The 25,870-nt window shown below is 43.2% G+C and overlaps 1 protein-coding gene across 5 annotated transcripts in view; it reads left to right on the forward strand.

Moving 5' to 3' along the window:
• PFAS (phosphoribosylformylglycinamidine synthase) overlaps positions 1–17,035 on the forward strand; it is a 28,346-nt gene extending 11,311 nt beyond the window's left edge. For 4 of the 5 annotated variants that reach the window (XM_043964577.1, XM_043964576.1, XM_043964578.1 and 1 more), the window contains exons 5-28: positions 149–338; positions 473–578; positions 1,287–1,427; positions 1,584–1,708; positions 1,943–2,071; positions 2,925–3,056; positions 4,019–4,147; positions 4,786–4,859; positions 4,940–5,096; positions 5,485–5,546; positions 5,783–5,944; positions 6,830–6,955; positions 7,158–7,289; positions 7,753–7,983; positions 8,292–8,472; positions 8,623–8,706; positions 9,162–9,317; positions 9,522–9,641; positions 9,867–10,012; positions 10,111–10,318; positions 13,412–13,503; positions 13,614–13,728; positions 15,442–15,765; positions 16,582–17,035. In XM_043964577.1, coding sequence (XP_043820512.1) covers positions 149–338; positions 473–578; positions 1,287–1,427; positions 1,584–1,708; positions 1,943–2,071; positions 2,925–3,056; positions 4,019–4,147; positions 4,786–4,859; positions 4,940–5,096; positions 5,485–5,546; positions 5,783–5,944; positions 6,830–6,955; positions 7,158–7,289; positions 7,753–7,983; positions 8,292–8,472; positions 8,623–8,706; positions 9,162–9,317; positions 9,522–9,641; positions 9,867–10,012; positions 10,111–10,318; positions 13,412–13,503; positions 13,614–13,728; positions 15,442–15,765; positions 16,582–16,889 — 3,630 coding nt within the window. In that variant the 3' untranslated portion in view covers positions 16,890–17,035. The remainder of the gene's footprint in view (positions 1–148; positions 339–472; positions 579–1,286; positions 1,428–1,583; positions 1,709–1,942; positions 2,072–2,924; positions 3,057–4,018; positions 4,148–4,785; positions 4,860–4,939; positions 5,097–5,484; positions 5,547–5,782; positions 5,945–6,829; positions 6,956–7,157; positions 7,290–7,752; positions 7,984–8,291; positions 8,473–8,622; positions 8,707–9,161; positions 9,318–9,521; positions 9,642–9,866; positions 10,013–10,110; positions 10,319–13,411; positions 13,504–13,613; positions 13,729–15,441; positions 15,766–16,581) is intronic. The other variant, XM_043964580.1, reaches the window with a different exon arrangement.
• The last annotated feature ends 8,835 nt before the right edge of the window (positions 17,036–25,870 follow it).

Below are 25,870 nucleotides of genomic sequence, written 5' to 3' on the forward strand. Positions count from 1 at the left end.
AATGTAATCAAAATTATCCATTTTACATCTCATGGTGTTCTTTGTTCATAAATTCTTCTCCTATCCATAAGTCTGATAGGTAAAATGTCCAGTGTTCTTTTTACCTCTCTCATTGTTTATTCTTTTCTTTCCTTTGTTCTCCTTTCAGTTTACCTCTGCCCCCTCAGCTGAGGAGAGGGCTATTGCCTTAGCTACTATCCATGATCAGATGACAGAGCAATGCTTCCCCAGTCCTATCCAGAGCTTCTCTACAGGGAATCCTCCTGCCTCCTGCAATGGTCTCATTGACATCCTGGCTGAGGGAAGAACTGCTCTGGAGAAGGCCAATAAAGAGCTAGGTTTGTATCTGGGTGGGTCCTGGGCATTGGGAAAAGCCAGGGACCAGAGAGAGAAGAGGAGGATGAGACACCTAGGGAGGGTGGGCAGAAAGGTTTGGGCTCCAAGGGTTAGCAGTCTGTGATCTGATCCTTAGGTTTGGCCATGGACTCCTGGGACCTGGACTTTTATACCTGTTGCTTTCAGGAGCTGAAACGTAACCCCAGCATAGTGGAGGCCTTTGACCTGGCTCAGTCCAACAGGTGAAATGATTTGGGACACTTATAATTTGGAAGGGAAAGATTGGGTTTCGCTTATCTGTTACTTGAGTTTTCTCTTTGAGCTTTTTTTATGTCTGGTATTGCTGCTCCATTTCTAAGTTCCTGATGTTAATCAGACAGCCCCTCTCAGTTTTTTTGTTTGTTTGTTTGTTTTGTTGGGGGTTTTTTGGTGAGGCAACTGGGGTTAAGTGACTTGCCCAGGGTCACACAGCTAGTAAGTGTCAAGTATCTGAGGCTGGATTTGAACTCAGGTCCTCCTGAATCCAGGGCCAGTGCTCTATCCACTGTGCCACCTAGCTGCCCCCCTCTCAGTTTTTATTAACTGTAGATCTTGGAGATAACCCAGACAAGAATGGTACTTTCTGAGAAGGTGTGGATGAGGTGGTCTCTCTTCACTAGTGGAAGGATATCCTTATCAGAAATATATTCTTCAGTATAAGCATTGGAGAAGTATTAAATTGGGGTTTGGGCCTGGTGGTGGTGGAGATATGTATAATCCAAAATAACAGCCTCCCTCCCCCCAACATGTTTAGTGTTTAACTCCTTTATAGTTGGATGTGTCAAATTTCACATTCAATAACGGGGACTTATTAAGGTCTTGAATTGAAAAGAGCTGGCAAGTTATTCAGATTCCTCATTGTATCACCCACCCTCCCTACATAATTCTTCCATGTGTTAATCCTTCTCTAGTGAACATAGCCGACACTGGTTCTTCAAGGGTCGACTTTGGGTCGATGGGCAAGAGCTGGAGCACTCATTGTTTGATGCCATAATGAGCACCCAGGCAACCTCTAACCCCAACAATGTCATTAAATTTTGTGACAACAGCAGGTAAGCGCTAAGACTGAGGAAAACTGGAGTCCCAACTTCAGCCCCTGTGAGACTGAGGTTTAGTGCAGGGGGACCTGAGGCTTTGTTCAGGACACATAGATGCCTTCATCCAAGGGCACAATTTAGGGCTGTGCCTGATGCTTCCTATATTGTCAGTGCCATCCAGGGGCAAGAAGTACAATCCCTGTGCCCTGAGGACCCTTCCAAGCCCAGCCGTTTTCAGGAACAAACAGGGATGAGACATGTGATCTTCACAGCAGAGACTCACAATTTCCCCACTGGTGAGCTCAGAACGTCAGAATGGGGAACACACTGGGGGTGTGGGGTTCTGAATCCTTGAGACAGAAGCAGGAATTAGTGGGAGGATTATGGCTTGGGGATATGTTATTTCCTAAAGGGAGCAATAACTGTACAAGTTGAAGAGGAGCTAGGAAACAGGATTCAGAATTCCCTGAAAGGCTGGTCTGTTTCTATGTTGGTCCCTGTATCTTCTCTTTGTCTCTTCTGTGCTCTAGGTGTTGCTCCTTTCAGTGGTGCTACCACAGGAACTGGTGGCCGGATTCGAGACGTGCAGTGCACAGGCAAAGGTGCCCATGTCGTGGCTGGCACTGCTGGCTATTGCTTTGGCAATCTGCACATCCCAGGTCTCTTCCAGATAAAAGTCCCTCATTGTATTAAAAGATCCTCTATCCTTGTAGGCATAGGGGTGCTCTACTTGTCCCCTACCAGGCTTCATGGGCAAGTCTTGTAGTGGCAAGCTTTCAGTTGCTGATGGTGTTTATTCTGTAGGGGGATAGTGTAGTTTGGTAATCCAGGGTGTCCCTAAAATTTTAGTGCATTTATAAGCTATTCAGCTAATAATAAGTTCATGTTTTATTATCTGTTATGTACTAATATTCTGACTTGGGTAGCAATGTTCATTGTGTGTGTGTGTGTGTGTGTGTGTGTGTGTGTGTGTGTGTGTGTGTGTGTGTGTGTGTGTGTGGCAGTTGGGGGTAAGTGACTTGCCCAGGGTCACACAGCTAGTAAGTGTGTAAAGTGTCTGAGGCCAGATTTGAACTCAGGTCCTCCTGAATCCAGGGCCAATGCTCTATCCACTGCGCCCCCTAGCTGCCCCTGTTATGTACTAATATTAAATTAAAGTTTTAATATTTTAGGATTACACTAAGACTTTGGGAGCAGCCTGTGGCTCAAATCCATATTCTCTTTGAAACAGGAGAATTCTCATAATGAGAAAATTGAGATTTGTATTTTCCCTTTCAAATGTACATTCTTAGCAAGTTGCTTCTGGGGAGATGGGGTGAGGTATAGCGGTCAGTACTGTAGTTGATATCCCTATAGCTTTCCTACTCTTTTCAATTAGCCAGCCTCTACACACAGCCCATAGAGCCTACAAATGGATCTTGCTGACCCAGCTGATTCTTACACTGTTTTCCTATGACAGGAAGCTTCTGGCTAAGTCTCACAGATATCCTATCTTCCCTGTAACCCTTCTAGGCTATAGTTTACCCTGGGAAGAGCCAAACTTCCAGTATCCAAGAAACTTTGCCCATCCACTTGAAGTTGCAATTGAAGCAAGCAATGGGGCCTCTGACTATGGGAACAAGTTTGGGGAACCAGTGCTGGCAGGTAAGGCTGATGGGGTAAAAGTCTTACTCATCATCTGGGCCTTTCAGAGAATTATAGGAGCAGATGAGTTCCTAGGTCCTGGAGGGGAAGAGTCTGAAAGAACTGAATGCTTTATATGGTCATAGCTAGAATTTATATGGCACTTTAAGGTTCACAGTATATTTTCCATGCTTTTTGTTTGTTTGGTTGGTTTTGATGGGGCAGTGAGGGTTAAGTGACTTGCCCAGAGGGGCAGCTAGATGGCGCAGTGGTAAAGCACTGACCCTGGATACCTGAGTTCAAATCCAGCCTCAGACACTTGATACTTACTAGCTGTGTGACCCTGGGCAAGTCACTTAACCCTAATTGCCCTGCAAAAAAAAAAAAGTGACTTGCCCAGGGTCACACAGCTAGTAAGTGTCAAGTGTCTGAGGCCAGATTTGAACCCAAGTACTCCTGAATCCAGGGCTGGTGCTCTATCCACTGCGCCACCTAGCTGCTCCCTCCATGCTTTTTTTTTTTTTTTTTAAGTGAGGCAATTGGGGTTAAGTGACTTGCCCAGGGTCACACAGCCAGTAAGTGTTAAGTGTCCGAGGCCGGATTTGAACTCAGGTACTCCTGACTCCAGGGCCGGTGCTCTATCCACTGCGCCACCTAGCTGCCCCGCCCCTCCATGCTTTTTTAAATTTGATCCTCACAGCCACCCCACAGCACAGGTGCTATATGAATTATTATCCCCATTTTATACATGAGGTCAGAGTCTTAGCAACGTTAAGTGAGTGGCTTTGGGGCTCATAGCTAATAAGTAGTTGGAGGAAGGAATGAAACCCCAATCTTACTGATTCGATGAACAAGTGTTGCTTCCATTGTTCCATGATCCCTGTATATCCTCAAAAGGATTGAGGACTCATCATTGGGACTTCTTAGGAGTGTGGGAGCTTGGCAGTGTTCATTGTCCTCTTGATGTCTCCTTTTCCATCCAGGCTTTGCCCGATCCTTTGGGCTCTGTCTTCCAAATGGGCAACGGCGGGAATGGATCAAGCCAATCATGTTTACTGGTGGTATTGGATCCATAAATGCTGAGCATGTGAACAAGGAGGCCCCTGAACAAGGTCAGTTCCTTCTCACAGTCTCTGCCTCTGTAGAGTCTTAGGGAAGAACAAGATTCCACCTCCCCATTTAGCTTCCTATATCCTAACTGCATTCAGGTCTTTTTCAAAATCTAAGAGGCAGGGGGAATTATCTTCTTTTGCCACCTGCTGTTCTGTTCTTGTGGCAAGGTACCACTTTCATTACATATTCCCTCCCTTCTCTTGTTTTACCTTTCCTCTATTAAGTCAGTGAATGGGGAACATGGTGTAGATAGAGAGAGCCAGCCTTGGAGCCACAAAGGGGTTTTTTGTGGAGTTTTTTTGTTGTTGGTTTTGTTCTTTTAAAATTTAATGTTTTTTCCCCAACTACGGGTAAAAACAATTTTTAGCCTTTGTTTTTTACAATTTTTAATTTCAAATACTCTCCTGCCCTCCCCCCTCATTGAGGAGGCAAGCATTTTAATAAAGGTTCAGTTATGCAAAACATGAGAAATTAAGTTTTTAGTAAACACTTATTTATTTGGCCCATTTCTAGCCCCTAACCTTAGCTCTCTTCTATGTTCCTGGGCTGGAGGAAGGACTTAACTTGAAGGCCTTATCTTGACAGGCTCTTGTTGTATTTTCCATTGTCTAACTGACTCCTCTTACTTCCTTTACAGGCATGGAGGTTGTGAAAGTTGGGGGGCCTGTCTATAGGATCGGGCTTGGGGGTGGAGCTGCTTCATCCATCCAGGTGAGTAGAAGAAAATGAAAGCTGTGGGCTGGATGTCAGGGTGCATAGGGAGTAAGATCTTTGGTCCTATCTCTGAAAAGGTTCAAGGAGACAATGCTAGTGACCTGGATTTTGGGGCAGTGCAGCGGGGTGACCCTGAGATGGAACAGAAGATGAACCGGGTAATTCGGGCCTGTATAGAGGCACCTGGAGGGAATCCCATCTGCAGCCTTCATGACCAAGGAGCTGGTGGCAATGGTGAGAAGCTGTGGGATGCAATATGCAGCCCAGAGCCCTTTTTCCCAACATAATTCTCCCAGAGAGGGTTAGGGAGGATTTTTTAGGACCAACAAGCCATCATCTCCCCACTGCCACCCAGCACTGTCTTTCCTCCCTTCCAGATAAAAATCCTAATTCACTGAGGGGAATGAGAACTTTAACCATGGTAGTTAGTAGAAAGGTGAGAAAGATAGGGAGTATGGAAATGAGCAGGAAAAAGTTGAAATTAAGGGATTCTCCCTCAGATACACACACATACTTCCAAATAAGATTAGGTAAGTAAAATTAGATCCGACATTGAGACCCCTCAGTCTGGAGGTGGGTATATTGAGTGCCTGTCTGACCCCCATCTCACCAATGCTCCTAGGGAATGTCCTCAAGGAACTGAGTGATCCAGCTGGAGCCAGGATCTACACCAGCCGCTTTCAGGTGTGTCAGTCCACACTCTGGAGTTCCATGTTGTGCCCCATTGCCATACCATACATATATCCCCTATAGTCGTTCCAGGTCCCGACCTCCAGGAATTTCAAGAAATCTGGGGGAGTCAGAAGAAAAGAAACAACCCTTATCTACCTTTTTGACTCATTCATTCTGCTTTAGCCCTTAAGGGCCATCTGGCCATCTTTAACTTTTGTTTTTCCCTCTCCTCAAATGTGGTTTTATAGTTGGGAGACCCAACACTGAATGCCCTGGAAATCTGGGGAGCTGAGTACCAGGAGTCAAATGCCCTGCTGACAAGATCTTCTAATCGGGATTTCATGAACCAAGTCTGCTCTCGAGAACGATGTCCTGTCTCCTATGTTGGAACCATCACAGGAGATGGACGGGTGAGAAGCCTGGACAACCAGGAATGGGAAGGAACAGAAGAGAGGAAAATTGCTTCCAAGGAAGGATGAATTGGAATCTTGTGATGGATGGGATGGGTCTGCCTTGAAGAAGGGCAGCTAAGTGGTACAGTGGATAGAAACGGTCTCCTATCCTTGAAGAGGTTGCATTTTATCTGGGAAAACGTGTTTGTGTATCCCTTTATGTGGGCAACTAGGTGTCTCAGTGCACCAGGCCTGGAATCAGGAAGACCTAAGTTCAAGTATAGCCTCAGATACTTACTAGCCATGTGACCCTGGGCAAGTCACTTAACCCTGTTTCCCTCACTTTCCTCATTTGTAAAATGAGCTGGAGAAGGAAATAACCAAACCACTCCAGTATCTTTGCCAAGAAAGCCCCAAAAAGGGTCATGAAGAGTAGGACACAATTGAAACTACCAAACAACAGGACCTAAAAGAAGAATCAAAGTGACAGTTGTAGCAACTGGGGCGGGGGCAGGCGAAGAATGTTTGGTCTGAAGTCAGGAAGACCTGAGTTCAAATCCTGTATAAACACTAAACTAGCCATGAGCCCCTGGGGACTACACTTCATTTATCAACAGCTTGAGATTTCTTATCTGTAAAATAGCAGTAGTACTTACCTCAAAGAGTTGTTAGGATCAAATAAGATAACATAGATGGCTCTTTGCAAACTTTAAAGTGCTACATAAATGCTAGTAATTATTAGATGAGGATGTTTTTGGGAAACAAGTGAGGTTGTATATAAGTATGTGGAACCTAAGAGTAAGAGGAGAGAATAGAACTGGTCATGGGGGTAGAATATGGATTTAGTGGGTAGAACTCTGTGATCCTTTGTGGAGTTTGTCTTTCTTTTTCGCCTCTGTCTAGATTGTGTTAGTAGATGACCGGAAGTGTCTCATGGACAGACAGGATCATGGGGATGAGCCCTCTGCTCTTCACTCAACCCCTGTGGACTTGAAACTGGACTGGGTGCTGGGGAAGATGCCCAAAAAGGTGCTGAGATTGGAATACTGAGAGCATTGCCTAGAAATCCATGAGGCTGTTTCCATGCCTCCCAAATCTCTGGCCCCTGAATCCTTTATAACCCCAGACTCCCTTCTTACCCCCACCTGGCCCACCCCTCATAATTTTTGAATCCCTGCCTGATTTCCTGACCTCAGGACCTTCACTCCTACCCAGTGTTTTTCTCCTCCAGGATTTCTTCCTTGAGAGAGTCCCCTGTGTCCTGCAGCCCCTGGTTTTGCCCCCCCAGTTACGTGTCCGTCAAGCTCTTGATCGGGTCCTTCGGCTGCCTGCCGTGGCCAGCAAGCGCTATTTAACTAACAAGGTACTTCTTCCTTCTCCCATTTAGGCCCACTTCAAAGGAAACTTTGCCCAATTCTCTAGGCTCAGTTCCTTCCTCTAGCTCAGCTGTAGGACATAGGATGGGGAAGGTTTGGGTATATGAAGAGGGGAGTCGGTAGTGGGATTTTACCAGAGGGACAATCTCACAAGTTCTTTTGCCTCACCTTTAAGGCCCACATGACCAAGTATTGTCCTAGGCTTCATGCTCCAGGGTTTTGAATGATTGTACCAGTTGAGTTGGGGGATCAGTTTCTTTTCCCTGTCCACTCCCTCTTAGATTGGGGACTTGGATTAATTCTCTCTTCTTGCATAGTTTGAAGACATCTCATTCTTTATGCTCTTCTGGACTACATAATTCCTTTCTTCTCCCCACCCCTCATAAATCACTGCTATCTCTTGGATGTTTCCTACTGTTGTGTCTTAATAGCTAAACACTCATCCCACAGGTGGACCGGTCAGTAGGTGGACTGGTGGCTCAACAGCAGTGTGTGGGGCCACTCCACACACCTCTAGCTGATGTGGCGGTGGTAGCATTGAGTCACAGGGAACTGGTGGGGGCAGCCACAGCTCTAGGAGAACAGCCAATCAAGAGCCTGCTGGACCCCCGGGCGGCTGCTCGCCTAGCTGTGGCTGAAGCCCTCACCAACCTGGTCTTTGCACAGATCACTGATCTTCGGGTGAGGTTTCAGCCCTGCCCCCGATCCCCAAACTGCCCTGACTATCCCAGTCCCATTACCTTTTACCACTGAATCTTCACCATGATTCCCCCTTTCTTTCCTTTTCCCCTCACCTCTTTCCTCTCCCCTCTAACCCTTTGCTTCTCTGGCTTTTCAGCCCCTACTTAGTATTTCTCTACAAATACCAGTTTACCAACTACACTTTACATATATATAGTCTCCACTAACACAATTTCCCCTTGTCCCAACTCATCTATTTACATCCCCATTTTCTCTAACCCTCACATATCATTTGTCTTCTCACTCAGGATGTGAAATGCAGTGGGAACTGGATGTGGCCAGCTAAGCTCCCTGGGGATGGAGTGACTCTGGTGGATGCCTGTGTGGCTATGGTAGCTGTCATGCGTGCCCTGGGGGTGGCAGTGGATGGTGGCAAGGACTCACTTAGCATGGCTGCTCGTGTTGGAGATGAAACCGTGAGGGCTCCTGGTAAGATGGGATGGCCTTAATAGGATAACGGAGGGAAAGGTGAAGTGGGAAGAGCTGGAAAGCCCACGGGTCCTGTAATGAATCCCAGGTGGAGGGAGGGACCAGTGTGAGAAGCTGGACTCATCTCACTCATGTCTTTTCTTATCCTAGGATCTCTCGTAATTTCTGCCTATGCTGTTTGCCCTGATATAATGGCCACTGTGACCCCAGACCTCAAGAACCCTGGAGGGCAAGGTATCACCTCCTTTCCTGAAAGATCAGAGGTCAGGCAGGTCACTCTTCTCCTTTCAGCAACCTTTGGCTTACACACCTGGAAAATGGGGAAGGGAGGTTGTGCATATTGAGAGTTGTGGTCTTTGGGGGATCCTCATACATGCTGGCAGTGTAGTCCTGTATTGGAGAGGCAGTGAGTTCAGATCAACATGGCTCAGTAAATAGAGAGCTGACTTTGGAGCCACAAAGACCTGAGTTTCAGTACTATTTCTGACACATGGCTATGTGACCTGGGGCAAATCACAGCTCTCAGTGGTCTAGGCAGCAGTTGCTGAGAAAATGCCAACATACGTTGGTAAAGGGAATGTCCTCATTTGGCAATTTTCTATAGAAATAAAATCACAAGTCCAGCTTCCTATCCCTTTCCCTATCTGGTTATCTCTTGTTCCCTCCCTCAGACTTGCTTAATTTTTCAGGACGTCTTTTATATGTGCCTCTGAGCCCTGGGCAGCACCGACTGGGGGGCACAGCCCTGGCTCAGTGCTTCTCCCAGCTTGGGACAGAACCTCCCGACTTGGATGTTCCTGAGAACCTTGTTGGGGCCTTCAATGTTACCCAGGGCCTGCTGAAAGGTGAGTCACAGGGACCAGAAGAGTCAAGGACACAACACAGAGAGGGCCTGACCCATAGTTTAATCTCTCCCTAGGGTCTGTCTCCTCTTTCTCACTCTATCTCTCCTAGTCTTTCTTTGCCTGATTTTTTTCTCTGTGAAGGTGAGGTGTGGAAAGAAACCAAAGGAGTCTGAGCCTGATGACCATTTACTCTTTCTTCCTCAGAACATCTTCTAAGTTCTGGCCATGATGTCAGTGACGGAGGTCTCATCACTTGCATCTTGGAGATGGCATTTGCTGGAAATTGTGGGATAGAAGTGGATCTGCCCTTTCCTGGGGCTGATGGTGAGAAATTTAAGGGTTTCAAGTTTAACCTCCAACTCTCCCTTTCCCATTTCCCTTTTCCACCACTTAGACTTACTTTTCTTCTATTTTATGGAATTTGAGCATCTAAGTGGCCCAGTCCCTATTCCTTTCTCAGGTATCCCATATTCAGCTTCAGGAAACCCCTTTGTTTCCTGCCATCTCTCTTGACCCTTTTCTACATTGTGTTCCTGCTTCTCCTTCCAGTGCTGTCGGTACTGTTTGCAGAGGAACTGGGTCTGGTATTCGAGGTACAAGAGCTGGATGAGGCCCAAGTGCAGAAGCAATATCAGGATGCTGGCCTTACCTGCCTTTCCATAGGCCGCACAGCTGGGAATGGCCCCCATGCCAGGGTAAAAAGTTGGGAAGGAGCTGGGCAAGCTAGAGTTCCTTAGGACTTATAGCCAGGATGACCTTTACCATATTTGTCTCTCTCCATTCTCTTCTCCAGGTTCAGGTGGCAGTGAATGGAACAGTTGTTTTGGAGGAGACAGTGGGACAGTTGCGTGCATTATGGGAAGAGACAAGTTTCCAGTTGGAGCGGTTGCAGGCTGAGCCAAGCTGTGTGAATGAGGAAGAAGCTGGGTTGAGAGAACGGAAAGGACCTTGCTACAGCTTACCACCTTTTCCTACTGAAACCTCTGTGCCCCATGAACCTGGTGAGATTAGAACCTAAACACCTAGCTACCGTGGATGGGTAGGGGTGGGGCACAGCCAAAGAGGGAGAGCTGGGGCATAAGGGCTAGGTGCTTGGCCTGCTAAATGCAAAGAGTTAGAGGGCAAGGCGGTATGGATGACCAGATTCCTTAATCAGTCTTCTTTTTCCCCCATATAAATATTTTTATTATTTTCCAGTTACATTTAGAGATAGTTTTCAACATTTGTTTTTATAAGATTACTAGTTTCAAATTTTTCTCCATCCTTCCCCTCTCCCCAAGACAGCAAGTAATCTGATATAGGTTATATATGTACAATCACATTAAACATAATTTCTGCATTAGTCATGTAATGAGAGAATCAGAACAAAAAGGAAAAACCTCAAAAAAGAAAAACAACAAAAATAATAGAAACAGTATGGTTCGATCTGCATTGAGATTCAACAGTTCTTTTTTTTTTCTGGATTTGAATCATTTCCATCATGAGTCCTTTGGAACTATCTTGGACCATTGTATTGCTGAGAAGAATCAAGTCTATCACAGTTGATCAACACACAATGTTGTTTATACTGTGTACAATGTTTTCCTAGTTCTGCTCATCTCACTCATCATCAGTTCGTGCAAATCCTTCCAGGTTTCTCTGAAATCTGCCTGCTCATCATTTCTTTCTTTCTTTCTTTCTTTTTTTTTGGTAAGGCAACTGGGGTCAAGTGACTTGCCCAGGGTCACAGAACTAGTAAATGTCAAGTGTCTGAGGCCAGATTTGAACTCAGGTCCTCCTGAATCCAGGGCCCGTGCTTTATCCACTGCGCCACCTAGCTGCCCCTGCTCATCTTTTCTTAAAGCACAATAGTATTCCATTATATACCACAACTTGTTCAGCCATTCCCCAATTGATGGGCAAGCCCTCAATTTCCGGTTCATTGCCATTACAAAAAGAGCAGCTATAAATATTTTTGTATATGTGGCTCCTTTTCCCTTTATTATGATCTTTTCTGGAAAAAGACCTGATAGTGGTATTGCTGGGTCAAAGGGTATGCAAAGCTTTATAGCCCTTTGGACATAGTTCTAACCTGCTCTTCAGAATGGTTGCATCACTTCACAGCTCCACCAACAATGCATTAGTGTTCCAATTTTTCCACAGTTTCTCCAACATTTATTCTTTTCCTTTTTTGTCATATTAGCCAATCTGATTTTATTGATGTAAACATTTAGAGATATAAAATTTCCCCTCTAAGCACTGCTTTGGCTGCATCCCATAGATTTTGGTATGTTGTCTCATTATTGTCATTCTCTTGGATGAAGTTATTGATTGTTTCTATGATTTGTTGTTTGACCCACTTGTTCTTTAGAATTAAATTATTTAGTTTCCAATTAATTTTCAGTCTACCTTTCCATGACTCTTTATTACATGTAATTTTTATTGCACCATGACCTGAGAATGATGCTTTTACTATTTCTGCCTTTCTCCTCCAAGAATTTGGATGCTATACCGCTTGGCACATGCATGTTTAGTATTGATATTACTTCATTATCTATAGTACCTTTTAGCAAAATGTAGTTTCCTACCTTTTAGCAAAATGTAGTTTCCTTCCTCATCTCTTTTAATTAGATCTATTTTTGCCTTTGCTTTGTCTGAGATAAGGATTGCTACCCCTGCTTTTTTGACTTCAGCTAAAGCATAATATATTCTGCTCCAACCTTTTACCTTTACTCTGTGTGTATCTCTTTGCTTCAAATGTGTTTCTCGTAAACAGCATATTGTAGGATTCTGGTTTTTAATCCACTCTGCTATTCACTTCTGTTTTATGGCAGAATTCATCCTATTAACATTCACAATTATTATTACTGTCTACTATCACACTGCTGATTCTTTTTTCATAATTTTCTTGTGTTGCTTTCATTTCTCTCCCCATTTTTTCTTCAGCCTCCCAATTGATTTTTGTTTTGGTTTGCTTTTTTGTGGGGGTTTTTGTTTTGGGGGGGTTTTCTTTGCGGGGCAATGGGGGTTAAGTGACTTGCCCAGGGTCACACAGCTAGCAAGTGTCAAGTGTCTGAGGCCAGATTTGAACTCAGGTACTCCTGAATCCAGGGCCGGTGCTTTATCCACTGCGCCATCTAGCTGCCCCCCAATTGATTTTTTTTTTTTTTTTAGTGAGGCAATTGGGGTTAAGTGACTTGCCCAGGGTCACACAGCTAGTAAGTATTAAGTGTCTGAGGCCGGATTTGAACTCAGGTACTCCTGACTCCAGGGCCGGTGCTCTATCCACTGCGCCATCTAGCTGCCCCCCCAATTGATTTTTTAAGTCCTTTTTGAGCTCTTTCAAGAAGTCTTTTTGGTCTTGAGACCAATTCATCTTTCCTCTTGAAGCTTCACATGTAGACAATTTGAGAGTATTTTCCTCACTTGAGTTTGTGTTTGGCCTCTTCCCTGTAGACACAGCTCTCAATGGTGAGAGCTCTTTTTTGTTTCTTGCTCATATTGCAGTTTATATATTTTTTTTTAAGTCGAGGTCCACTCCTTGGACACCAAGGTCACTGTTTCAAGCTTCTTGTGCTGGCTTGTGTTTTGCTGGCTTTCTACTCTGAGGCCTCTATGGCTTGCAGATTTCTCACTGCCCTGGGCTTGCTCTCTGTGCTTGCTCCCAGTGCGTGCTGGGATGGCCAGTCCTGGTCGCACCTGTCCTGTGGGTGGCCCCCTAGCTGGCAGCCTGACCTCTCAGCTGATTCTGATGGATCTCACCACTGGCCTGGTGTGCCACTAGCCCCGCCGAGCTAGGATCAAGGAGCTTCAGTTGCTTCCTGCTGACTTGCCCCAACCCCCTCCATGCTGTGCTGCACTGAGGTGTGCTACGCTCTCCCCCTGCCCGAGTGAGACTGACCTTTCCTGAAGTCTTTTAAATTATCTCCATTTGGAAGATTGTGTCCCTCTGTCTTTTTGTAGGTTATGTGGTTTTACAATCTGTTTAGAGGTTTGATTTAATGTTGTTTTTAAGGGAAACTTGGGAGAGCTCAGGCAGCTTACTGGCTTCTCTCTGCCATCTTGGCTCCTCCCCCTTAATCAGTCTTTGAGATTGTTTCTGCCTTTCCACCCAGGAGGCCCTGCCCCTCGAGTTGCCATACTAAGGGAGGAAGGAAGCAATGGAGATCGAGAGATGGCAGATGCTTTCCACATGGCTGGGTTTGAGGTGAGCAGGGGAACAAAACATTTGATCCCACTTAAGGAGAGAGCTGGAAACTAGAGGTACTAATACTAGGAGCCCAATTTCTAATAGGACTCCTATCCTCCCAACTTTAGGTTTGGGATGTGACAATGCAGGATCTTTGTTCCGGGGCCATTGGACTGGACACGTTTCAAGGTGTGGCCTTTGTTGGTGGGTTCAGCTATGCAGATGTCCTTGGGTCTGCAAAAGGTCAGTTTTTATTCCAAATTCCTTCTGCCATGGACCCCAGATCCCCCCTGTATTCCCAGTTGAAGTTCCTTTAGCATAAAAGGTGCTCTTTTCTTGCCCTTATCTGTTCTCAAAGGATCCAGTTGCCTTTGGAATCAGATTTAGCCTTTAACCTTATCCACTTAAGCTGTGTGAAGGTGAAGACAGTATAGTAATTGGGCAGATAAATTCATATCTTTGTTTCTGCCTGCCCGCCCTCAGTAAATGGTGGTGGTCTTGGGATAGGAGTATCTCAATGTATACTGGAAATAAAAATCAATCCTAAATCATCCCCAGACCCCTAAAGATTCCTGTCTGTATTCTGTTCCTCCTGTTTATGATACTCCCTATTTTATAAACATTCCCTTTGTCATTCTGTTCTCTGGTGACCTTCCACATTTCTTTATTTTTTTATACATGAAGTTAAAAAATATTTTCCCTCAATTACATAGACAATTTTTAATATTTTTGAAAAAATTTTGAGTTCCAAATTTTCTCCCTCCTTCACCTCTCCTCTCCCTTAAGATGGTAAGAATTTGATATGTTATACATGTTCAATCATGCAAAACATTTTAACTTATTAGTAATGTTGTGAAAGGAAACAGAGACCCCAAGGGGGGAAAAACATGAAAAAAAAAAGATGAAAAATAATATGCTTCAATGTGCATTTAGATTCCATCAGTTCTTTCTCTGGAGGTGGGATAGCATTTTTTTTTTTTCATTATGAATCCTTTGTAATTTTCTTGGATCATCGTATTGTTGAGAATAGCTAAGTCATTCACATTTGATCGTTGTACAATATTGCTGTTAATTGTGTACAATTCTCACTTTACTTTGCATCAGTTTGTGTAAATCGTTACAGGTTTTTTGAGAATATTCCATTACAGTCATGTACCCACAACTTGTTCAACCATTCCCCAAGTGATGAGCATCTTTTCAATTTCCAATTCTTTCCCATTACAAAAAGAGCTGTTATGTCCTTTGGGCATAGTTCCAAATTGTTCCCCAAAAGGGTTAGATCAGTTCACAGCTCCACCAACAGTCTGTTTTTCCTCATCTCCACCAACATATGTCATTTCCCTTTTCTGTCATAATAGCCAACTTGACAGATGTTGAGGTAGTTCCTCAGAGTTGTTTTAATTCGCATTTTTCCTAATCATTAGTGATTTGGAGCATTTTCCCATGATTATAGATAGCTTATTTCTTCATCTGAAAACTGCCTGTTCATATCCTTTGGCCATTTGTCAATTGGGGAATGATTTATAAATTATTTTTAAATTATTTTTTTTTTAATTTTTTTTTTTAGTGAGGCAATTGGGGTTAAGTGACTTGCCCAGGGTCACAGCTAGTAAGTGTCAAGTGTCTGAGGCTGGATTTGAACTCAGGGACTCCTGACTCCAGGGCCAGTGTTCTAGCCACTGCGCTACCTAGCTGCCCCTGATTTATAAATTCTCACAAAATTCTTATAAATGTGAAACACTTTTCTATATATTTGAGAAATAAGGCCTTTATTAGCGATACTTGCTTTAAAAATTTTTTCCCAGCTTTCTGCTTTCCTTCTAATCTTGGTTTCATTTATTTTATTTGTGCAAAAACTTATTACTATGAGCTTGACAAAAAACAAGCATGACTATTTCCTTATATAAAACTTCCACCTCCTTTCCTTAATGCTTGTCTTTCTTACTATGTCCCTAGGCTGGGCAGCAGCTGTGACTTTCAATGCCCACGCAAGTACAGAGTTGCAACGCTTTCGTAGGCGAACAGATACTTTTAGCCTGGGAGTGTGTAATGGCTGCCAGCTATTAGCTCTCCTTGGCTGGGTTGGGAGGAACCCTAATGAGGATGAGAAGAACCCTACCCCTAACACTTCCCCCACCCAGCCTGGCCTTCTCCTTCGGTCTAACATTTCTGGTCGCTTTGAGTCAAGATGGGCCACAGTGCGTGTGGGGCCTGGGCCAGCCTTGATGCTTCGAGGAATGGAAGGTGGAGTGCTACCAGTATGGAGTGCCCATGGAGAAGGTAAAAGTAGCTAGAACTAAGTGGCCCATAAGGATGGGTGATATAGATATATAGATATATGAAGTGTGGATTAGCTGGCAGGAAGAGATCTAGGTATGTGGCGGGGAAGGAGTATCAGGAAAGACAAAAGGATAAACACAGGACATGAATGGGAGAGCAGAAGAGGGAAAGGAGAAGTCGAAGTGTTGGTCAGAAGATGAGAACCGTTGTAGAAGGGCTTATTAGTTTTAAGAAAGGGAGGCAATATATATAACCTCTATCAGATTACCTGCTGTCTAGGGGAGGGGAGGGAGAAAAATTTGAAATTGGAAATCTTATATAAACAAATGCTGAAAACTATCTCTACATGTAACTGGAAAATAATAAAATACTTTTATCATTTTTTTAATACTTTTATTTTTTTTAAAAAAGATGTTATCTGTTTAAACATGTTTTCAAAGACTCAATTTAAAATTTTATTCATTTTATATTCTTACTTGGTTTGTAGTTTATATCTTCCATTTACAAATATTTTGTGCTTAAAAAATAAAAAAAGAAAGAAAAGAAAGCGAGGCAGAAAATGGGAAGTGGGTTAGGGAAAGAAATTATGAGAAAGTGAGGTCTGGATCAGAATCAGTGGAGCTGGCAGGGCAAAGGGCTCATCCTGGAAAATCCCCAAAGGTGACACAGGGATAGATTGGACTCCCAGGATGATGACCAGTTCTTCAGAACACAGAAGCATACAGCTTCCAAGATAGCTAGAGAAGTTGATTTTAGTGCTAGGGAATCAGCGGGTGGTGGAACTTCGTACTGATGCTTGCCCCTTGGTTTCCACAGGTTATATGGCTTTTTCATCCCCTGAACTCCAGGCTCAGCTGGAAGCAGAGGGCTTGGTCCCGCTTCATTGGGTGGATGATGATGGGAACCCTACTGATCGCTACCCTTGGAATCCTAATGGCTCTCCAGGTGGTGTGGCTGGTGTCTGCTCCCAGGATGGCCGCCATCTGGCACTCATGCCCCACCCTGAGAGAGCTGTGCGGCCCTGGCAGTGGGCATGGCGACCTCCTCCATTTGACAGTCTATCTACCTCACCTTGGCTCCAGCTTTTCACCAATGCCCGACGATGGTGCCAAGAAGGCAATTGAGGACCAAAGCAGGAATAAGCAATTTGTTATCAGTTATACATGTGCAATCATGCAAAACCTATTTCCACAATAGCTATGTTACAAAAGAAAATACCCCCAAAAATGTTTTTATAAGTATGTTTCATGGATAAAGTACCAGCCCAGGATTCAGGAGAACCTGAGTTCAAATCTGGCCTCAGACACTTGACACTTACTAGCTGTGTGACCTTGGGCAAGTCACTTAATGCTCATTGCCCTGCCAAAAAAAGGGGGGAGGGTTGCTTCAATCTGCATTCATATTCCATAAGTTCTTTTTCTTTTGAAGTGTGTAGCATTTTTCATTAGTCCTTCCTGAATTTTCATGCATCATTGTATTGCTGAGGATAGCTAAGTCATTCACAGTTAATCACTGTGTAATATTGTTGTTGCTGTGTAAAGTGTTTTCCTGCTTCCACTTTTTTCTGAAAATCATTCCCCTTGACGTTTCTTTTTTTTTTTTTTAAGTGAGGCAATTGGGGTTAAGTGACTTGCCCAAAGTCACACAGCTTAGTAAGTGTTAAGTGTCTGAGGCCGGATTTGAACTCAGGTACTCCTGACTCCAGGGCCGGTGCTCTATCCACTGCGCCACCTAGCTGCCCCCCCTTGGCGTTTCTTAAAGCACAATAGTATTCCATTATGATTTTATACCACAACTTGTTCAGCCATTCCCAATGAATAGGCATCCTCTCAATTTCCAATTCTTTGCCACCATAAACAGCTGCTATATTTTTGTTACAAATAGATCCTTTTTGTAATATATAACCAATATCAGATTGCGTGCTGGCTTTGGGAAGGGAGGGTGGGAGAAAAATTTGGAACTCATAACAAATCTTTACATATATTTGGGAAAAATTTTTTTTTAATTTAAAAAAACAAACAAAATAGATTATTTCCCCTTTTCTTTGATCTCTTTAGGATGCAGACCTAGTAATGCTATTGCTGGATTAAATGGTATATGGTTTTATAGCCCATTGGGCATAGTTCCAAATTGTCTCCAATTCATTGATACTCTGGTTCTGGGACATGGTGTTATAAAAAACATCCTTTTGGGGGGCAGCTAGGTGGTGCAGTGGATAAAGCACCGGCCCTGGATTCAGGAGGACCTGAGTTCAGATTTGGCCTCAAGACACTTGACACTTGCTAGCTGTGTGACCCTGGGCAAGTCACTTAACCCTCATTGCCCTGCACCAAAAAAACTCCATCCTTTTGGGGTCTTCCTTTCCTTTACCCTTTTTCTGTACCTCTTCCAAGCACTCTGGAGAATGAAAGGGTTTGAGATCCCCTCATTTTATAGCTGAGAAAACTGAGGTGGCTGAGGTGCTAAATGACTTGATGAGTGCAGCATTCATTCTAGGAGAGTCTGAGAGAATTTGCAACTGAAAGTTGACAGATTTTAATTCAAATAATCCATGTGATTCATTCTGAGCATAATGTGGACTGTTTTTCTACCTGTATGATGTAACTCCTTTACAATGGGGCCTTTCATTTTTTGTTTTTGAATAACAATACTACACTGGGGCAGTTAGGTGGCACAGTCTATAGAGCACCAGGCCTACTGCCAGGAAGAGCAGAATTCAAATCCAGCCTTAGACACTTACTAGCTATGTGACTCTGGCAAGTCACTTAACTCTGCCTCAGTTCATCTAAAATTGAGCTGGAGGAGGAAAGGCAGTAAGCTCTCAGAACTCAAAACACAATTGCTCCAAAAAAACCTCCAAATAATGCCATAGGACAATTCCTGGAGCAAGCAGAACTCACAAAAGAACGGACTGAGATTATTTTCCAGCCAAAGATGGCTTAGAAGGACGGGAGAATGGGCCTGCTGTGCCAGGGTGGGAGTGGAGCTCAATCCTGAAGTCATGCTGACACAGATCCAGTCCCAGTCAGGCCGAGCCAGAGAAAGAGACCCCTGGAGCCTCTGAATCAGCTGCAGTGTTGTCTGGAACTAAGCTCATGGTCTGGTGAGAGGGCTGAGCAGTTGGCCATGGTGAGATTACAGGGGTCTCTGCTGGGAACTAGGAATTAGACTTGAGTGGCTGGGGCACAGGTAGGGTAGGGGAGCAGGCTCATCAAAGCACAGCACAGAAAGTTTTGCTGACTGGTTAATTAGCAAGTTGGCCTGGAGTTATCTATAGACCAGAGAACAGGCCAGGGAGTAAAGAACCAGCCCCACCTTAAATACCACCTTAGACCCCCTAAAGCTTGGGACAGTACATCCTGGAAGGAGTGCCCCACTTTAAGGAGTTAAAAGTCAAGTAAAAGACTGTCAGGGTGAGCAGACAGAGAAAGAAGAGGCCCAAGGGGGCAGCTAGGTGGCGCAGTGGATAAAGCACTGGCCCTGGATTCAGGAGGACCTGAGCTCATCCGGCCTCAGACACTTGACACTTACTAGCTATGTGACCCTGGGCAAGTCACTTAACCCTCATTGCCCTGCACCCCCCAAAAAAGAAAGATGAGGCCCATTAAAAGTTTCTTTAGTGACAATGAAGATCAAGGGACACCCTAAGAAGAGGATAGCAGTATCAGGGCTCCTACATCCAAAGCTTCAAAGAAAAATGAATTGGTCTCAGGCCATAGAAGCACTCAGAAAGGACTTTGAAGGAGAAATAAGAGTGATGGAGGGTCATAAAAATAAAATCAACAGCTAAAAATGAGCTGAAGAAGGAAATAGCAAATTAAATATTTTTGCCATGAAAACCTCAAAAGAGGTCATGAAGAGTCAGACGATGTATAACAATATAGTAGGTGCTTAATCAAGATCTTTTGTTTTTACATCACCTTCGTTTCCAAATATATCCTTTCCCCTCCCCTTGGTATCAAATATCCCTTGAAACAAAGAATAAACAGAAAAGTATTTCAGCAAAACTAAGCAATATGTATTGACAATATGTACAATGGCCTTCACTCAGTTTTAACCTCTTCCAAGAAAGGAGGGAAGTCCGTTTTCTTATCTCTTCTCTTAAAGTCTGTGGTGCCTTTAAGCATAATGGAATTTCCCTGCTTATTGCTGTCTTATCTATGTAACCTTGGCTGGTTTGAGCATGCTCATGTGACTTGGGGACCTACCACATGGGTGGAGGCATCCTCTTTGATGGCTTCTTGTATCTCAAATGGGAGACTGAGCCACTTTTCCTTTCCTCCCCTTTTCCTTGTGCTGCTCTTTTCTGCAGTCAGAGGGTAACATTCACAGTTCACCCACAGCATGAGCTGAAGTGATGAAAGGACTTCCCTTTCCTTGTACCCACTTTTAACTTGGCTCCAGAAATAGGCCTGGAGGTACTTCTTTCTATTCTGTGTTGTTTGTCCTCAGTTTCAGGTGCTGGAGGTGATCTCCACTGGACTGGGGAATTTGAGTGACCTTGGAGCCAGGAATGCAGCCTGAGTGGTACAGCCAGTCAGACCAGCATGGAAATCCTGAGAAGCCAGAATGTGAGGTGGCAGAAAGGGGGCCAACCAGATAGGAGAATAAATTTGTCTATTTGTAATTATACTTTTCTGAAGTAAATATTCCTTTCTTAGAGTTAAGTTGACTGTCAGAGATTAAGTAAAACTGGGGTATGAGGGAGCCCCTCTATATTTAAGGGAATGCCATGGGTGGAAGCTGGAGTCAATGGCAGAGAACCTAGACCCCAAATCTCTTAAGTACCAGAGAATCCTAGGGGAAGAGTGAAATCTTACATACCTACACTTCAGGCAGTGGGAGCCAGAGTAGTCAATGTTTATATATATATATATATATATAAATTTACTGTAACATGTGAATTGATTGCTATCCATGCTTTTTTTTCCCCCTTCAGCTAAAGTTTGATAGATTTAACTCCATCTTCTCATTTTATCTGTAAATCTTTGTTTCTTTTAAACATGTGGCCCACCTTCCACAGAATCCCAACATATTGTGGGATTCTGTTTTTCTAATCCATTCTGCTTTTCTCTTTCACTTTATGGACAATTTCTTCACATTCAGAATTAGGATTATTGTGAACCTCTATCCTACCCTCTTCTTTTTCCTCTCTTTACTTCCACTTCTTTATAAACAACAGGAAAGTGCCTTCCTACTGGCATGCTTCAGAATGAAGCTGGAGAAAATTACAACCCTGCTGACTCGGTCCACTACAGATTTGTTACATAATCTCAATTGGGCCCTCATTGCTGCTAAACAACCCTCCTATATGTCTACAGTCCTAATTAACCTACTATCCTATTCACCATAACAGCTTTTCCAAATCTTTTTATCCCTCCTGAAACTTACCATGGCAACCCCTCCATCCACCCTTTAAGCTGAGAACCTTGCCTTGATATTACATTGACTACATTGAGGTCATCTGCTAAGAGCTCTTTTCCCTCCTCAACTTGCACCTTCCCACACTACATTATCATCCCTGTCTCACGAAGAAGTGGCCCTTTTCTTTACCCAAGGCCCTCTCAGTAATCCCATCCCTTCCCATCTCCTCCAGAAGATTGCCTCATCATCCCTACTCATCTCTCTGTCCACTGGCTGTTTCTGTACTGTCTACAAATATCCCTTTGTCCCCTCCATCCCCCCCAAAACCTTCATTTGACCTGACCCAACCATACCCATTAACTATCCTATGTCTCTTGTGGATAAATTCCTTGAAAGTGATCTGTAATTGATTTTTCCACTTCCATTCCTCTTACTCTCTTCTTAAATAATATAGAGTTAACTAGAGCTTCTCCAAAATTATCAGATCTCTTAATGACCAAATCTTAAAGCCCTTTTCTCAATCTTCATCCTTCTTGACCTTTTTGCAACCTTTGACATCTCAATACTCTCCTCTTTAGGTTTTCATGCCCCTGCCCTCTCCGAAGTCCTCTTCTTACCCATCTGACAACTCTTTCTCAGTCTTATTTGTTTTATCTTCATCAAGTTCACACTTGCTGTGTCTCCTAAAGCTATATCCTGGGCCCTCTATATACTTTCTCTCCTATAGATTCATTTAGCTCTGTGCAAATGCTTGTTAGACCAACAATAGTAATTGTGAAAAAAATTTTGAAGCAGAAGTAAGAGTAATGTAAGATAATGATGACTGATGATGATTAGAGGAAGATGAAGATTGATGGATAATGATTGATGATGATGGCAAAATGCAGGGCTGTTGTGAAGAAAATTCTGTCAAGTTATCTATTACTGTTGCAATAATCAACGTTATGGGTTCATTGTAAGGAAATCTCTTCTTAAAGTCCTATATAAATGTAGTTTTACTATCAGAAAGACCTGGAGGGACCTGCATGAGTTGATGCAAAGTGAAATCTACTTTATACAAAATAACAGTAATATTGTGAGATGATCTGCTGTGAATGACTCAGTTATTTTCAGCAATGCAATGATCCAAGACAACTACGAAGGTCTTATGAAAAATGCAGGGGCAGCTAGGTGTTGCAGTGGATAAAACACTCACCTGCCCTGGATTCAGGAGGATCTGAGTTCAAATATGGCCTCAGACACTTGACACTTAACTAGCTGTGTGACCCTGGGCAAGTCATTTAACCCTCATTGCCCTGCAAAAGAAAGAAAAATGCAATCCATTTACAGAGAGAACTGATGGTATTTGAATATAGATTAAAATATAATTTTTTTGTTAGTTACTTTATCAGAAAAACCTGGAAAGACCTACATCGACTGATGCAGAGTGAAATATACCATATACAAAATAACAGCAATAGTGTAAGATGATCTGCTGTGAATGATTTGGTTATTTTCAGCAATGAAATGATGATCCAAGATAATTCTGAAAATTGCAGTCCATCTACATACAGAGAAAGAACTGATGGTATCTGAAAACAGATTGAAACATAATTTTTTGATAGTTCCTTAATCTGAAGTTTTGTTTTTGGCTGTTTTCCTTCACAACCTGGCTAATGTGGAGGTGTTTTGTATGACTACTCATGGATAACATATTGAAATTGCTTGAGTTTTTGGGGGGTGGGGAGGGAGGGAGGAAGAGAAGTTGGAACACAGAGTTTTAAAAAATTGTCAAAATTTGTTTTTACATGTAATTTGGAAAAATAAAATTCTAAATAGAAAATTAATTATAAAAAGAATCAAATGATTGTTAGACCCCGAACATCTCAAAATATATGCTCCCATGACATTTTTTTTTTTTTGCAGGGCAGTGGGGGTTAAGTGACTTGCCCAGGGTCATACAGCTAGTACGTGTCAAGTGTCTGAGGCGGGATTTGAACTCAGGTACTCCTGAATCCAGGGCCGGTGCTTTATCCACTGCGACACCTAGCTGCCCCCTTCCCATGACATTTTAAACTCAACCTTCCAAAACTAAAGGAGGGGCAGCTAGGTGGTGCACCGGCCCTGGACTCAGGAGTACCTGAGTTCAAATCCGGCCTCAGACACTTAACACTTACAAGCTGTGTGACCCTGGGCAAGTCACTTAACCCTAATTGCCTCACTAAAAAAAAAAAACCTAAAGGAAATGTCTTCCTAACTTCCTTATTACTATTAAGGATACCGTCATCCTCCATCACCCTCACAACCAGATATCACCGTCATCTCACTCTGCCCCCCCCAATCTGTTGCCAAGTCCTATCCATACTATCATTATGACATCTCTTGTATATGCCCCCTTTTGTTAGTGTTAGAACACTACCACTACCTCTAGTACAACTGGCCCTCGTCATGCCTACTGGTTTACTTTCCCTGCCCCAAGTCCAGTTCATTTTCCATTCAGTTGTCAGTGATCTTCCTAAAGCACATCTAACCACTGCCAGGATACCATTTGATTTTTAAGCTCCTGTAACCTGCTCTATTCTACATACTCTACCCAATGTGATTGTCTATTATATGTATGTCACATTTTACATATAGCTATATATATATGTGTGTGTATGTTTGTATCTTGTTTGTATGTTGTCTCTTCCATTAGATTTTAAGTTCTTTGAGAGCAGAAACTGGGTACTTGGTTGTTTTTTTGCCTAATTCTTTGTATCCCTTATTCCTAAGCACAGTTCTTGGCATATAGTAATAATTGTTTACAAAATTAAATATTTTGACTCAAGACAAACTTGGTCATTATGATCACCCAGTATTGTTTCCATTTAATTAATATTGGATTGGCTACCATCATCTGACTGCTGTGACTGTGGGGAAGGAGTGAATAATTCTCCAATTGGCTCTTCTTAAGTAATAACTGCTTCCATGGTTCCTCTTCAGTAGGCTTGTCCAACAAACTTCAGTGGAATAAAACTACTTTAGTGCAGATATGTGTAAGGATTTACCATCATTCAAACCGAGTACAATTTAGACACACAGCACAATTAGAAACCCCCTTTGTTTCCTTCTGTGTATCTCTCAAGACAAAAGAATCCTTATTTTTCCAGTTCACCAAGGAGGGCAATTTCTAGCTCAATTATTCTTACCTAACAAGTTGAGAATTTGACATTTTTCCTACTGTATCCTATTCCCTACACAGTCTAAATTAGTGTGATAACATCACCACCCAGGATACTGGCATACTTGCATATGACCTGGCCACACAATCACATACCCTCCATGTGTCCTTATATGTGTTCATTACATGCCTGTTTCCTATTTATGTGCTCTGTATCTCACTGATGGTGTGATACAATAGGAGGGCAAACTGCACATGTGTATTGTCAATGTTTTTTTGGGGGGTTTTGGGTCACTTTCCAGACTGAATTAGGCCATAATGCTACACTGAATTGAGATGAATTTATGAATATACTGTCTCCCTAAGTAGAGTGGCTGTTTCTTTGGAACATAAGGACCAGTCTTATAAACTGGTTTTGTATTCCCTATAGCACCTACATTGTGAACATTTAATAAATAAAAAGTATGATTTTACACTTATTTGATACAACACACTGTATAATCTCAGATTCAGATCCATGGAGCTGACGCCCATCCCTCTTTCCACTGAGGTGCTAGGATGATAGACTGATGGGGGAGAGAGCTGAGGAGGATGACTTATACTCTATCTCCCCTTTGCAGCTTTACCTTTGCCTGGTTGTCCAGATCCTTTGTACTCCTCTCCCCTGCTATAAAGTTTAGATTCCTGAGACTAGAAGGTGAGGAGAGAGGATATGGGACTTGGGCCCTGAACAAGCTCTCCATCTTCCATACTCAAGCCTTTCAATCCAGCAAGCCAGTATCAACATTTGTTTCACAGCCCAAAGAGTTCCAGCTAGAACTAGTGTGGTCTGGTGCATAGCACAGGTACTCTTGGGGAGGCCTCAATTCCTCATGCTGGGAAACTGGGCAGGAAGGTCAAGGTAGGGGAGAAGTTTGTCCTTCTTTGACATAGCCTTTAAGGTTACCTCAACATCATGATTTTAGCTCAGATTTCCATCTTGTATAAAGACATAGTTATTTGTGATAACTATATGGATTATAGTTAAGCCTCACAATGTCCAGGGGATGGGGATGGGGATGGACAGAGGAGGACTGGGGGAGGGAGGTTGGTACAATTTTCAAATCTGGTCTCCAGTTAAGCACAGAAATATTTTATTCCAATTCTGACTCAGAAGCTGGGACTCTGAAGCTGGACACTTCTGGGCCCCAAGAAGAGACAGGAAACTAGGGAAGTCACTAAGATAAGGGGCTTGTGGAGCTTCCTAAGGAAGGAAGGGGAAGCCATCTCTTGTGCAGGGGAAGATTTGGCCTCAGAAATTTCCCTATTGGGAAATGGAAGAAGTGTACTGAAGGTGGGGGTGGAGGAGGTAGAGTTACTCCTGTCTCAAGTCGAACAAGAAACAGGATTTAATAATCTATAAGTAATAAGTAGAAGTTGCAGAAGGGCAGATTTTAGCTTCATTATAAGGAAAAATTTCCTAGTAATCCTGTTTTTGAGCAGAGTGTATAAAATACTGGATTTGGAGCCAGGAAGAACTGGGTTCAAATACCTTAGTTTCCTCATATATAAAATGAGGGAGGTGGAATATAATCCTATAATTCTATCGTGGAAGGAAAATGA

Source organism: Dromiciops gliroides, chromosome 4 (genome assembly GCF_019393635.1).
Source record: "Dromiciops gliroides isolate mDroGli1 chromosome 4, mDroGli1.pri, whole genome shotgun sequence".
Classification (NCBI taxonomy): domain Eukaryota; kingdom Metazoa; phylum Chordata; class Mammalia; order Microbiotheria; family Microbiotheriidae; genus Dromiciops; species Dromiciops gliroides.